Genomic DNA, 14,702 nt, shown 5'->3' on the forward strand with positions numbered 1-14,702 from the left:
TATTCTGTCTCTTCCAATCGATTTAAATTCGCGAGTACGGCAGCCCCTACCACTGAGGTGGGCAACTTGAGTGAACGATTCCATCTTTTACCCACGGAATTCGAATCATAAGACACAACTTCCACATCAACTCTAAAAGCCACCACCTGGTCACGAGAAAGGACACAGAGTTCCACGTTTCCAGTTTTCGTTTGCTTACGCCTTGCCGGCTTTCCCTCTTTTGTCTGTTGCTTTGTCGAACCGACAACAGGGTCGGAAGCCAATCGTCCCGCGCTTGTACGCGTCGATTTCTTTTTTTTCCGTGTTCCACTCTCTTTTTTGTGTCCTGGTGTTGCCAAGCAGCCAACTGCCATTTTTTTAGAGGCTGTTTACTCGGTTTGAATTGTGGACGCATTTGTTGAGTCCCTGTTCGCGTTTTGTGAACCTTTGCATTGAAGCCTTACAGGCTTGAGTTCAGATCTCAGGGAAGTTTGAGTAAACATACCGCCTTTGGCAAGATCATAAGGGAGAACATTCGCCGGTTTATTTCGGCGGATTTGCCTTGTTCTCGCCATATCTAACATATCCGCGAGCGGCGTCGGTTGGAGTCACAGCGCGCCCGCTGGCTGAACCGTGACTTGTTTCTGTCTTGTCTTTCCGTGCTTCCCAAGTTTCTTCGCATGCCGGAACACTGGCACACACCTTTCTTCAGGTCTGAGTTAAACGCTCCATTTTTTACGAGAGATGTGCATTCTCTCGCCGTTGCTGCGGCCTAGTTGGTGACTTTCCCATCCGAGACAAGGATCGCAAGCTGCGCGCAGAAGCGACGATCACGGAGCACACATCGAAACCTTGCACATTTTATAAAACTGACGAAACTGCGGTTGACGTGACGGCAGCGCGACGCTTTTCGGACGCCAGTTCCATCTCATTTGCTGTCTTCCCTTCTGGACCGGATTTGCAGCGCGAAGGAAACCTTTTGAGTGTGCAACTTCTCGAACCCGCTGCTTCAACTCACGCGTTCCTTGTGCCAATGCAGTGAGCATCTCGAAAAGGAGCGAAAAACAGTGAACGGTTTTCACGGGAAGTCGCTGGCTGTGTTGAACGCGCGGGGCTGCCGTGCCTTGGATGTCATCGCGTCCTTTCGTTTCTTCAGATTTTTTTCATTTGTGCCTGTGTTTTCGGGCGCGCGGCATGCCTGCAACCTGCGAACTCCGCGGTCTCAAAATATCCGCAACTTCTTCCGCACGTCCTTCGCCGTTTTCTGACCCTGTCGATTTCTGTGAGTTTGTGTGACTCTCGCTCTCGGATCCAGTCGAATCCTGCTGTGGTTTATCTGGCGTCGTTCTTTTTCTCCCCAGTCTCGATTCTCGTCCCGACTGCTCCTTTCTCCTGCTCCGAACGCCGTTTCTTTTCTCCTCCTCCCCCTCTCTCGTCTCCTCTCAGGCTCTCTTCTCTTCCTCATATATTTCCCCTTTCCTAACTCCCTGTTGTTTCTTTGTGTCAACAAGCTCCAGGAGACGACTGTCACTCCGGTCCGCTGCCCTGTCTACCTGCGCCCAAGCTAACGCCTCGCTCTAGATGTCTCACTCTGCCGTCGTTTTGTCTCGCTCTTGCCGTCCGTGCACCTCTGCCCACAAGGAAAAGCTCCACATCTCAATTGGTAATGCAATGATGCAACTTTAGATTCGTGCGAGCGCTCATCTCGTTCTCGAGAAGTCCTACACGAACCGGGGACCGCAGGTTCGGGTCGAGTCGCAAAAGAAACCTGCTGCACTCTGGGCCTCTCGCGACACCCGCTCGCAGTTTATTCACGGCGTCAACGGGGTAATTTCTACTCCGCATCCTTTCGCCCTCTACCTTTTCTGTGCCTCTCTTCTTCGCTGGCTTCCACCGGCCTGCGAGGTCTCTCTCCACTGCGGCTGTCGCGTTTTGAGAGTTTTTTTGCCTCAATGGAGAAAAACCAGTCACGAGAGAAACGGCGTCGAGGAAGCTCGCTGGCCGCGGCAGAGGATGCCTCGCCTGAGCATTGTCCGCATGCACTGGGGAACGCATCGTCGCCTTCTCTCATGCTCACCGACTGGTACCAGCTGTCGATGCTCTACGCGAACTGGCGGGTCGGCAAACACAACCAGCATGCAGTTTTTGAGGGATTTTTCAGGAAGGCGCCATTCCAAGGGGAATTCGCCGTCATGGCTGGCGTCAAGCAAGTCGTAGAATTCATTTCCAACATGCGATTCTCTGAGGAGAACGTCGAGTTCTTCAGGTGAGCGGGCGCCGCGGTCTCCAAAACGAAGGGCCAGATGGGGACAAAGACCGCGTAGGACGCAGACACACTGCTGTCGCGCCGCTAGCCTTTCGAGAGCACGCAGCAGCAGCAAAGCTTACAGTAGACAAGAAGGGAGAGCGAGAAGGAGGAGGTGAGAAGGGGAGAAATGGAGGGGAGGAGAGGAGAGGGAAGAGTCGGAGGAGAGTGACGGATAAGCAACACAGCAGTGGAGACTGGAAGTCCGAAGAGAAGGGGAGGTTGGGAGACTCTCGGGAAGAGGTGGAAGGAAAGCGCTTTCTCTGGCGTCCATAGAGGTCGTGTAAGGAAGTCGAAACCGAGAGAGAACACAAAGTGAGAGGCTTTTTCACCCTTTGCTGTCGCAGTGCTTGCCCCCGTGCTCTAAACGTAAATTGTCACCTTCGCACTGACCTTTTGTGTCAAGTGCAAGTTGTTGAGTCAACATGCATGCTGTTAACATCGCCCGTGAGACTGCGAGTTCCAGATGCTGGACAGAAAAACGGGGTAACTGGCGACAAGCCGGCGAGCCTCAGCAAGGAGCGAAGCCTCTCGCAGGTCGAGTGTGTCAAAGCGAAAACAGAGAAGACGTTCTTGACTCTTGATGCGTGAGCATGCAGGACGGCTGCTGCGTGCTCTCGACAGACAGCCGACTCGCCACACTCTGTCTTTTTCTGCTGTGCTGGTCTGTCGTCTGTCGTTGCCGCAACAGAACTCAGTTCCCGCATGCAAGCGAGGAGTTTTTCAACTACCTCCGCTCGGTGGACTGCTCCGACCTTTGCATTCACGGTGAGTGTGAGCCATGACCTTTCAGAGAGACCAGAAGGCGCAAAATCAGGCGCGCGAGTCAGGCGCCGCAAATCCGGAAAGCGGGAGAAGCGAACAAGCGCTGGACCCGTTGTTTTGACTGTTTTACGAAGTATGCTTTTTGATTTTCAACAGTTCCGTTATGAACGCGAAAGTCGTCTATTTAGGTCGTTCAACCGTGTGTTAGTTGTCCCAGTGAATGAGAATTAAGATCAGTCCTGTGTCAACCGATCGAAGTTCATCGTTCTTCCTCCGTTGCGAATGTGATCTGGAGAGACGCGCTCTTGCTGGCTTCCCCACCCATTCTGTTCGGTGCCTCGCTTGAGCGTTTCTCTGCTGAGCGTTCCCTGAGAGTGGACTGCCCGCTCCTTCCCATTCAACAAGCGGTTTGTCTACAGCCTGTACCGTTCAATTCTGAGGTGCAGCGTTACCTTCGATGACTCCTTGTAGTCTCACTGGAGTAACTCGAGCCGAGTAAATCGAGGCCTTTCCTTCTAGAGCACACCGCGGCATGCAGACGCAGCCTGGAATACTCGGTCATCGTACGCGCTCACATTGGGGCACCTCAAATGGAAGAGAAGCTGCAGCAGGAGGGGAATTGACGAGGTGACGCTCAACATGACCGGGTTGTCTGGGAGCAAGTCGCCGTACATGCACAGTCAACCAGCTAAAACGGAACCTCCATTTCCTGCTACAGAGTGTAGAGCGTGATCACGGGAGAGCAGACTCTTATCCCAGTGCTTCGAGAAATGGTTTTCGAGGGTCATTTCTTCCTCCTGCGCTGGGTGAATCCGTCGTGTCTTTCTCCAGGACAGCCGAGCGTCTGAGACGAGACGCAAGAAACGCGTCTGAAGAACAGCCGCTTCTTGTCCACTGTGTGTAACTACAGCCGCGTGCAGGGATGCGGTCTCATCTTCGTAGTTCCCCGTCCTCAAGGGAAGCTGCACTCCCCTCGTCGTTGTCTGTCGTGACGGCCAGCTTCTTCTGTCTCTTGTGCTGGTGCAGAAACAGTCGTCGCTTGCCATGGGTGGGTGCATGCAGCCTCATGTTCGCGATGGGAAGATGACGTCAAGACATGCGGTGACTTACATGCGCTTGAGTTCGGAGTGATTCCTTGCCCGCATGTTTTGCAGCGATTCCCGAGGGAACAATCGTTTTTCCGAAGGTTCCACTCATCCGCATCGAAGGACCGCTTGCCATTTGCCAGCTGGTTGAAACGCCCGTTTTGAACATCCTCAACTTTGCGATTCTCGTTGCGACTAACGCAGCTCGGTGAGCCTTGCTCTCGTCTCCGTCGTTTCGCTTGTTCTGTCTTTCGGAAATGACATCCCTGCTCCTCTCGCCGTGGAAGCTCGGCGTTGCAGCAGTCGCGTTGAGTGGGGACTTTCACCAGCTTTTTTTTAGGTTTTCTCGGCTCGGCTCATCGTTGGCCTGCTACCTTCCGGTGTTCTTCTGCATGTTCCTTGCTCACTTTGCTTCCTTCTGTCTTCCTGCCCGTTTCTGTGGGGTGCGCATGTCTCCTCGCGCCTCGGCAGATGCTCGCGTTCGTCGTCACAGCCTCAGACGCTTCCTCGTCTCTTTCTGATCGTGTGCCCTCTGGTCTACATGCCCTCCTCCGTTTCTTCCTCTCCCTCGCAATCGGTTGCCTCCCGCCTCACCTCTGTCTTCTGTTCTCTCGTCTTGTCGCTGTAGGCATCGCTTGGCGGCAGGCTGGGACAAAGAACTCCTCGAATTCGGCGCGAGACGCGCTCAAGGTAAACCCAGGACGCTGAAGGTGAAAAACGGTGCCAGATGGTCGCGCCGGGGAGTTCGCTGGAAACAGCGGGCAACAGGTTTCGGTTTGCTTCTCCGCTTCTAAAAACATTCAGATCTTCCCCAGTTGTTCTCTCTATCGGGGTGAAGGCGCACCTACACCCTGCGGCGTACCCACCAGTTTGTGGTGTGCATCAATTCTTGACGAAATTGCGTTTTCCTTTCTGTCTTATGACTGCTGTGTATATACACGGGACCAAAAAGATTTCTTATACCGGTAAAGAGTCTCCAGTGTCAAGGGGTGCCTGAAACCGAAAACGTATCTGACAGCGTCCTTTACCTTTTTCTTAGGTAAAAGACACTCTCTATACGTATGTGTTTCGATACGGTTTTCATAAAGTAAATATTCAAACGACTTTTCTCCTCGCTGTGCCTTTCCATCTTTCTCTCCCTGTCTACCTCTTCCTCTGTCTCGTTCTTTGACTTCCTCGTTCCCTCGTGCTCTATAGCTTTCTCTCCTTCGCCTCTCGGCCGGTCTCTACATCTCGCTCTCCTTCTCTGTTTTGGCTCTCCCTCTGGCGGCTTCTTCAGGTCCTGACGGGGCTCTCAGTGCAAGCCGGTACTCTTACTTGGGAGGCTTCGACGGCACCAGCAACACACTGGTAGGGAAGTTTGTGCAAGGCGGAGAAAGAACAACGCGCCTCGAGTGTGCCCTTGCATGCGGTCAAAGAAAGGACGCACTTGGTTTGCGTCTGGTTTGAGGCTGTGTTATATCAAATGGATATTCGCGTCTCGTCTCCATCGAAAGCGTCCACGCGTTCATGACAGGCATGCACCTCCTGGAAGGTGTATTGATAAATATTGAGAGTCCAAATCAAGGTAGCCAACACCGGGTACGGCTTCCCGCAGAAGGCCAGTGTCTTCTACTCTCCACGATGTCGAGTAGAGACCGCTGAGTCGCGATCGCTTCGCATATTTTCAACTTTCAGTTCAAGGCTTCGACGAACCCAGCTGGGATAGGTACCGCGCAAGCAGTTGCTTTTGCCCTACTATTCGGCGACGAAAAGCGATCACCGAGACAGAAGGAACGGGGGGCGAGGCTTTGCAAGAGTCGCCGACAGGGGAGTGGATGGAGATCTGAGATTCGCGCCTGACGTTCGAGCGTCGGATACCAGAGCGTTACTTCGTCAACAAGTTGTTTCTCGGAATGCAGTCAGGGGATGAGAATTCGTTCGATCTTTTTGATTCGGGGCACAGGTGGCTGGTGCGGTAGACGCACAAGCCGAAACCCGCCGACAGCTCGGCTCGCGCGAAAGAAAGCGGTGCAATGAGGCCTGCGGTATCCCCTCTTCGACGAAGAGAGAAGGGAGGGAAGAACGCGCCACCACCGGGGCTGCCTTCGAACTCCTTCGCGCAACTTCGGCGATCCGGAGACTCGCGACATGCCTTGTGGGGGGTGGGGGGGGGAGATGCGGGGTGCATGCGTGTGTAGAGGGTAAAAGTCCGTTTAGCGACTTGCATGCGTTTCAGCTGTCTCACTCAGTGCCGTGGGCTGTGTGTGGGGAACCGAGGGAGTCGCGTTCTGTGTCCTAGAGGCCTTCGTTCCTGTGGTTTTAGGTTCTGTGAGTTTGCCTGTGTTCACCTGTTGCTCTGCACGGGAGAAGACTCAAGAAACGCGTTGCCTCTGCGTTCTCTCCTCAGGCTGCCTACCTCTTCGACATTCCACTGCGGGGGACGATGGCTCACTCCTTCGTGACTTCGTTCTCTTCTTTTGACCAGCTGAAACCTGAACTCGTTGTGCCGCCTGCAGCGCCAACTGATGCTGCTTTGCAACCTGAGAAGGGAGTAGTCAATGGACCCCGCTCGACTCCCGTCCTGCGAGGAAAGGACATCATCGAAAGGGTGCGTGCTCGAGGGACGGAAACGAAACTGGCGTCTTCGCTGCCCACCAGCTGTTCTCGACGCTGAAGTGTGTATCTATGTATCTATGTATCGATGTACGTATATGCGTATGTATGCATGCATGCCTGTGCATGCAAATATAAATATAAATATATATATATATATATATATATATATATATGGATCCATGTGTATGAACATGTGCGTGTATGTGTTTATATATATATATATATTCATATACATGTATATGTGTGTATGATTATGAGACGACGAGAGAGAGATTGCCAGGGTGTTGCCTCCCTCGGGAGGTCCCAAGCCCTCGCACGGAAGACAGAAGGAAGAATCGGGGGAGAAATGACTCGGCCTGTGGTTGGGAAAGGCGTCATACAGGGTTGTCTCTCTCTCTGGCTTTGTTTTTTGCTTGTGAAAACGCTGATTTGCTGTGTCGCTTCGATTTTTAGCCAGACAACTCCTGCACCAGCTTCGAGGTCGAGCTCCCTGCAACCGCATGCAGATGCGCGTGTATTTCTGGACTTTGTCGGTGTCTTGAGTTGTCAGCGGGATCTGCGTTTGTTGATCTGCAGAAGCGTGTGTAAGGTTCGAGGTGTGTTTGCAAGCGGCCCTGTGCGCTGAAGTCAATGAAGACACAAGAAGCCTCTGCAGAGTCTGCGTCTCTCCGCTTTGTGTCAGGTGCTCAAGTATCGACAGAAAGTGATTGATTTGTGGCCGAGCGAAAACCTCGATTCGATGATGAACATGGGTGAACTGGCTGCATTCACCGCGTTCGCGCAAGTGAGTCTCCTTTCCTCTCCGCTTCTGTCTGCGTCTTCTTTTCCTCCATGTTTGTCTCCGTTTTCGCCGGGCAGGAATGCGGATGTGACGCAAAAAGCGAGAAAAGGCTCAGAACACCAGCAGCGCATGTGGCGGAATGCCGCCTTTGCGGAGAGATGCAAGAGACAGCGTGCCCGAATATAGGCCGAACGCCTCTCCCGAGCGTTCTTATGCCGTGGGGATCACCACCAGACGGAGGAGGGGCGGGGGTGTTGACGGAGAGGGTCGAGGCCTGGAACAGCAGTGGCCGGAACTCTGGGGAGCAAACAGTAGAGGCGTTTAATTTCCGATTCTCGAGGACACTGTAGCTGAAGGTTTGAAGCGACCTCTCTGATGGGACTGGACTGAGAAAGAGTTTGGGAGGCGAACAGACACACACATGCTTGTCGCTTGTGTTCCTCCTTCAGTTTCGCTTCCACACCAAGACGCGTTCTGTTTTTGTCCTTTTCTTTGTTAGACGTTCCCCAATGCCTTCCTCGCTCTCGTTGACACTTACGATACGCTCTGCTCTGGTACGGAGACAACAAAGCAACCGAGGAAACGCCTTCCCTGGTTTCTCGCTCGGTGGCTTCTCTCGCGCGCTTCGATTTCCCTCTTCCTCGGGCATCATTTCCGCGGTTTCTTCATCTCTGTGGGGCGTCACGGCCTGCACCACACGTTCCTTCTCCCGTTCACTTTGCTCAGGCTGTCTCGGATTCCTCTTTCCTTCCGGCCGTCTCTCTTCCTTGCTGCTGTCTCCGTCACGGAGTTCTTCTCTCTCGACCCTGCGTCATTCGGACATGCTCGTCTGCGTTTCCTAGTCCCTGCGGCTCCGATACATGCGTGTATCTGTCGATCGGCCTATGGATCCATCGATATTTACCAATCGATCAATATCTACATATCTACATATATATATATATATATATATATATGTATACGTAGAAGTATTTTATATGCACAAATGCACGGGTATGCATGCATCTTCACATCACACCACATCTGCATTTCTATCGCTTTCTCTTTCCCCGTCTCTCTTTTCCAGGTGTTCCGAACGCTCTTGTGGTAAGCGCCGCTCTCCTGGAGTGCGGCTACCATCCGAGAGGCATTCGTCTGGACTCCGGTGACCTCGCCTATCTCTCCAGGTAGGTCGCCTGTAGGCTCGCGTTCCACAGCAAACGACTGTTTTTGCCGTTTCGTAAACAAGCAGAATGTCATGTCTCGTGCCAGTGCAGGAAGATCGACTTACGTAACTCAACGAGGAGAGAGCGATAAAGTGACAGCCGTGAAGAAGAGCGTAGCCGCGCCAGAGGGCGATGCATGCATGCGCGTAGATAGGCCATGGGGTGTAGTTGCCTACATGCTTCTACATGCGATACGCTAAATCAATGGACATAAGCATACAAATATATGTCTATATGTGCAGATAAACATAGATACTCAGAGGCGTGCGTTTGAGCGGGAAGAAGGAGAGAGACAAAAACCACACGATTGTTCTACCTCAGCATGTCTGTTGATGCCCCCCTGGACTGCTGTGTTGTGCTGTGCATTCGCGTCGGAAACCGGTCGCATGCACACAGGCTGTCTCGCAAGCTCGCAGGAATGTTGTCGAGGGATGCTGTCTGTGTGCATGTGCTTTCCGGTCTCCTCTCGTGTACGACTTTTCTTGTGCGATGCAGAGAAGTCCGCAAATTGTTCCACGAGGCAGCAGCCGCTTTTGAAATGCCCGACCTCGGTCGGCTGAAGATTGCAGCTTCCAACGACCTCAACGAAGTCGTCATCTCTTCGGTTCGTGACGAGGTATGTTTACACGTCGGCCATGACCGTATACATATGCATACCCAATGATGTTTCTTCACACATCCATGCATGCATCAACACACACATATTTGTGAATATATATATATATATAAATATATGTATGCATGTGTGTACCTACATGCATGTGTGTATACGTAGAGATATAGTGTGGTTCTGTATACTCTGCATGCAGGTTTATAGTAATATGTTCTGCAGAGACAAGTCTTCACATGTAACACTGGTGCTGGCAACGCAAGTGGGCGCAAGCGTCTGCCTGCCTAATAATGACGGAGAGGGTGGAAGACAAAGAGAGGGAGGTTGCTGCGCGAGCCTTAAAGCGTCTGCGAGGCGACGCTTCACTTTTATACGTTTTTATTGCTCCCGTTTCTCCGTCTCCCGTGTGCGTCTCTCTCTCTCTCTCGCTCTGGCGCGGCTTCCCTTCTCGTCTCCAGCGGAGCGTAGAGAGTTCGGCGCCACTCATGAATCTGTTGGTACCGCCTTCATTCGTTGATTTTGCCTCCACGCATCTTGTCACTCTGGTTCTGCTCTCAGGGTCATGAAATCGACATCTTCGCCATCGGGACGAACTTGGTGACCTGTCAGGCTCAGCCGGCGCTCGGGATGGTAGGGAGCGCGCGCGGAAACGCATGCATTCACGAGAAGATTGAAGATGCGAGATCGCTCAGCGTCGCGGAAGGGGGCGGTGTTTGCTCCACCGTGTTTCTTCCCCATCATCTTCCTGGCTGTTTGCCTACCGTCGCGACTGTCTTTTCGATCGCTTTCCGACGGTGGCTAGCGCTTCTTGATCCAGGGGAGAGATCCAGAGACCGCGGGGCATTGTGCCAGGTCTACGGCTTGTGTGCAAGTGCGCCTGCTACGTACACCAATGCGTTTGCATGCGCAGGGTCGCTTGCGGTTGTCGCAAAACCTTCCTTGTGGTGTGCGTTTCGCGTCCTGTGTCCTGTCGACTCCCAACTATTTCCGAGTGTAGCCCCGGCTACGAGGCGAGGTCGCGTTCTCTTCGCTCTTCTCGCGTGTGTGCTCAGGTGTACAAACTCGTCGAGCTCGATGGAGCTGCATGCATGAAAGTCTCGCAAGTCTTCGAGAAGGCTTCGCTTCCGTGCAAGAAGGAAGCGTATCGTCTCTTCACGAAGGACGGTGCGCCTGCGGTCGACCTGCTCCAGGTGAACAAGAAGCGCGCGGAGCAAAAAAAAAGGCAAAAGAGACAAAAGGGAGAAGTCAGGAAGGGGAGTCAGAGCTGCAAGGCTCTTGTTGCCCCGCACCACCAGGGAACTGCGTGGGTGGCAGAAAAGAAGGCAGAAAACAGACGAAAGGTCAGAGAGAGTTCCGAGACTGGAGACAGGACTTTGACGCGTAGTCCGAGAGTGTCATGTTCGTTGTATCTCTTCAGCTCACTCCGGAGTCAGAATCCGGCCAAAGCAGCTCCCTACTGGTACTCGGAAAGAGGAGACCGCGTTAGGTCTTGGGAACCCGAATTCCGAGCCCCCCATACAGAGCGGTATAAAGAAGTTGCCATATCCCCCGTACAACGTCCTCTGTTTTCTCAGGAAGCGAAGGATCCCCCTCCCGTTGAAGGCAAGCGAATCTTCTGTCGACATCTGTACGATGACCGCAAGCGGTGCTTCCTCGTCCCCTCCAAGGTCCAGCGACTTCTCCAGCCTTACATCTCCCATGGCAAACTCGTCGTGGAGCCTCTGTCTCTCGAAGTAGGCTCGCGAAGTCCTACGCCTGCACACACACACATGCTTCATTCACAAAGAGACGGAGACATGCACATGGCAAAAGGGAGTCAAACGCTATATAGGCAGAGATGTGCGGAGACACCCAGACGCCACTGAATGCATGCGGCGGAACGCATGTGACCATATATATACATATACACATATGTATATATATATATATATGTAAACTGGCTTTTTAAAGTGTGCGAGCAGACGAATCGGGTTATGGGTCACAGATGCATCCGTCTAGGTAGGGCAATGAGTCTGTTTCTTGTGCATCAGGAAGCGCGCATGCAGTGCATCACTGGCCTTCGCTCGCTGCGGAAAGATCTGACAAGGCTCGTCAACCCCACACCTTTCAAGGTGGGACATGCGGGGCCATTTCACCGGCCTTCCACACGGTGTAACTATAAATATATATATATATATATGTATATATATATATATATATGTATATATGCGTATGTTATTTGCTGCGAAGTAGGTCGTTATTTCCAGTGCGTTTGGTGACGACGTTTCGCTGGCTCCATTTGCGTCTTTGATGGTTGTATGCTTAGCTCGATGCCTCGATGTGCCGATAGCTAAAGCTTTCAACACCGCGTCTCTGGCAAGGTGTGTATGCGTACACGCGCATGCGTATTATGTAGGCGTTCGAGGCGCATGTCGCGTAGACGTCTTCGACTGTGTAGACGTTTCTATTTTTCACATAATTGCGTAGGTATCTGTATTTGAGAGACGCGTAGATGTTGCTACGAGCGTGCATGTCGTTGACCGCCAAATCCGTGCCGTTCCACACACAAACGCATATATATATATATATATATATATATATATACATACAAATATCTATGTGCAGGCGTACATACGTACATAAATATTTATATATTTATATTTGTATATATATATATATATGTACACGTGAGTGCCTGCAGATAGTTGGATATGTGGAGATAAGGAGGTGTATAGATGGAAACATATAGAGTGTAGGGATTTCGACATGGTTGTTTGTTTTCCGTGTGAATGTGCCGGTGTAGGTGTCTGCGAGCGAGGAGTACTTTACTTGTTTCCATCGCATGTGGCAAGACACCGCACCTGTTCGGACTTACGCGTAGGCAACCGCGCGAGGAGACGCGCGAAAAGTCGATGTTCTTTTCGAGTTAAACACCCGGTGTTCTTCAATGCCGAGTGGCGCTTCGGAGGTTGGCCCCCGAAGGCAGATTGACGGATGAAGCTGCGAAACAGACACTGTTTTTGCTGGCGACGATGCATGCGTCCCCGCTGACCAACTCTTGATGGAGGGAGGGTCGTTGGGCTTAGCAAGAGGGCCATCCAGTGGCTTTTTTCATGGAGTCTCTCTCCCTGCGTGCTCGAAGAAGGAACGGGAGAAGTAGGGAGCAGCGTCGAACAGCAGTCTGGTCGCCGTCTAGTCGAATTGTGAATGAGCTGGAAAACGCCGTCGAAACGGCGCGCGGAACGCGTAGCAGGAGACCGGGAGAATTGGCTGGTCGACAAAGTCGAGCCGTTTTTATGTACTTATAGAACCAAAGTTAGAATCACGAGGGAAGTGGGGGGGGGGGGGCTTTAGGGAGTAACGAGGAGCGGTCCTTAGCACGGATGAGAGGTCGAAGGCGATTGTTTACTGCAGAGGCTGACTTGAGTTCTTAGTCTCAAGTATGAGAAGATTGGAGAAAGCGGATAAATCCGATTCTTCAGAGTCCTTTTCGCTCTCTTCCCAAACTCTTATTTGATCTTTTTCTCCGTCAGCGTAGACCTCGCAGTGGCTTCTCTCATCTCGGGCACCCTTGGCTTGGCATTGTCTCGCGCGTTTGTGTTTGTTTGTGTCTCTATCTTTCTTGTCTTTATCTCGACGATTTGCCATGTTCTTCGCTGCCTCATGGCTCCAAAGTACGCACCATGGAAAAAACGCGAAATCCGTGAGTCGGGACAACACAGCTGCTGAGAAGCCGTTCCACCTTCACAACTGTAAACGCGCCTGTTGTTGGGGTGCAGAAGACTCAGTTCGCCGCTAAACAGAATCCAAAGGCTTGCGATGCCTCCCGGTGTATCGCCTTCGCTCTTTGCTGTCGACTCTCTCGGTCTCGACTGCGCCCTCAGCTGTCGAACTGGTAGGAGAGCCTCTCTAGCTTTCGCGCATGGTAGTTTCTCTGCACCCACCCGGTCTAGTTGCTGAAGCGGTGAAGACACAGAGTTGAACTTCGTAGCTCCGGCGGCGTGTGAACAAAAACAGGGTCTCCTCCGTTCTGCCAGATGTATCCTGGGGAGGTCAAAGAAGTCAGACAAGCACCCCCGCAAGGACCCGACGACCAGCTTAAACAAAGCTTTCTCCAAAAAGGGCATGGCAACGCCGTGTCACACGTCGGTTATGGATACACATTTCTCGATGTTGGAGCCCCGTAACGGTAAACGTTTTGTACGCATCAGTCAACGGGGGGAGAACCGCCGTCCTTTACATCTCACGCATCGAAAGAAATTACTTCGAGGATGGTAGTATGTGTTGATGACACCCCACAAACTGGCTTCAGCCAGAACAGAGGTAATCGCGGTGATCTGCGAAGATTTCGGTAATTGTCACGTGGGAACCTAAGCACAGAATGAGACTTAAGTTACTTCCCTCTTCTCCGCTGGAAAGGTCCGTGGACAGTCGATGTCGCCTCGACATCGAAGGCAATCTCCACTGCCCCAGTCGCATGTGCTCATCCTGTCCAAGTCCTCTCACCATCGGGTAATCACAGGATTTCTGCTCGACTGTTTGGCTGTCGACAATCCTCTGTATCTGTGCACATTTTTCACACTTTCAGCTACCATCGATTTCTTTTTTGAAAAGACTCTCTCGGAGACCACTTGGGGGGGAGTTCGCCCGTAAGGATGGATGCTCAACGCTCACCATGGCGAATCAAAGGAGCCGTGGCACAACCGGCCTTCGGCTTGCGTTCTTTGCTGATGATGATCGATTCTTCCTGAGAACTTTAGGGGAGACGAGGAGATACTGAAGACACATGAGAGGATCCGGCCTGTTAGGAAAAAGAGACGCCTCCCTCTTTTCACTAAAAGCAAGAAACGCTAGTTGGGTTTTCAGAGACTTGTGGCATGTCCTCTCATGTAGTTCCTGAAACCTACAGCGGCAGTGAAAGAAAGTCCCATCTCGCTTTCTCAAGCCTCAGTTCTTGTCTTCTACTTTTGTGGTACAGCTTAAATTTGGGTGGTGAGGTTCAAAACGGAACTCCTCCTAGTCAATTCGTCATCCAGATGCAACGATATGATGTCCTTACTGCGCCAGTTTACATCGGGTGTTCGGAAGTCGTTCTCCCACTTGACTGGTGTTACTAAGGTCTATATCGCAGGTAGTTGTACAGAGAGTGAACAAAACAGGAACTTGGAAACGGGTCTCTCCCTCCTACCTTTCAGAAGGAATCCCGCGATGAAAAAGATACCCGCACATCCTCGTATTTGCTACGGACTCTGGAACTTTCGAGAGCCTCGCTTCGTCGCTCTGTGTGCCGTGAGCACCACGAAAAATGAAAAGGTGCTTTCTTTGTCTACATCTTTTTTCCGCCAAGAGAAGACAGGCGCTTGGTTCAGTCTTTCTTCACCTCTCTTTTCTCTCC

At 52.0% G+C, this 14,702-nt stretch overlaps 1 protein-coding gene across 1 annotated transcript; it reads left to right on the plus strand.

Moving 5' to 3' along the window:
- The first annotated feature begins 857 nt into the window (after positions 1–857).
- On the plus strand, positions 858–13,129 carry TGME49_208530 (nicotinate phosphoribosyltransferase). The gene is made up of 15 exons (XM_002369592.2): positions 858–2,245; positions 2,976–3,052; positions 4,204–4,342; positions 4,763–4,824; positions 5,414–5,484; positions 6,524–6,724; positions 7,415–7,516; positions 8,013–8,067; positions 8,580–8,679; positions 9,214–9,334; positions 9,887–9,958; positions 10,381–10,518; positions 10,903–11,061; positions 11,359–11,439; positions 12,111–13,129. Exons 1-15 carry the CDS (start codon positions 1,932–1,934, stop codon positions 12,186–12,188), a joined length of 1,770 nt encoding a protein of 589 aa, XP_002369633.1. The 5' UTR covers positions 858–1,931; the 3' UTR covers positions 12,189–13,129.
- Positions 13,130–14,702: the final 1,573 nt, after the last annotated feature.

Source organism: Toxoplasma gondii, chromosome Ib (assembly GCF_000006565.2).
Source record: "Toxoplasma gondii ME49 chromosome Ib, whole genome shotgun sequence".
Classification (NCBI taxonomy): Eukaryota; Apicomplexa; class Conoidasida; order Eucoccidiorida; family Sarcocystidae; genus Toxoplasma; species Toxoplasma gondii.

Excerpts from the sequence above, each read along its gene's own strand:
- TGME49_208530 (XM_002369592.2), top strand. The coding sequence starts at position 1,932 with ATGGAGAAAAACCAGTCACGAGAGAAACGGCGTCGAGGAAGCTCGCTG. Across the intron at positions 10,519-10,902 it reads CTGCGGTCGACCTGCTCCAG|GAAGCGAAGGATCCCCCTCC; the intron begins GTGAACAAGAAG and ends CTGTTTTCTCAG. Across the intron at positions 11,440-12,110 it reads TCAACCCCACACCTTTCAAG|GTGTCTGCGAGCGAGGAGTA; the intron begins GTGGGACATGCG and ends GTGCCGGTGTAG.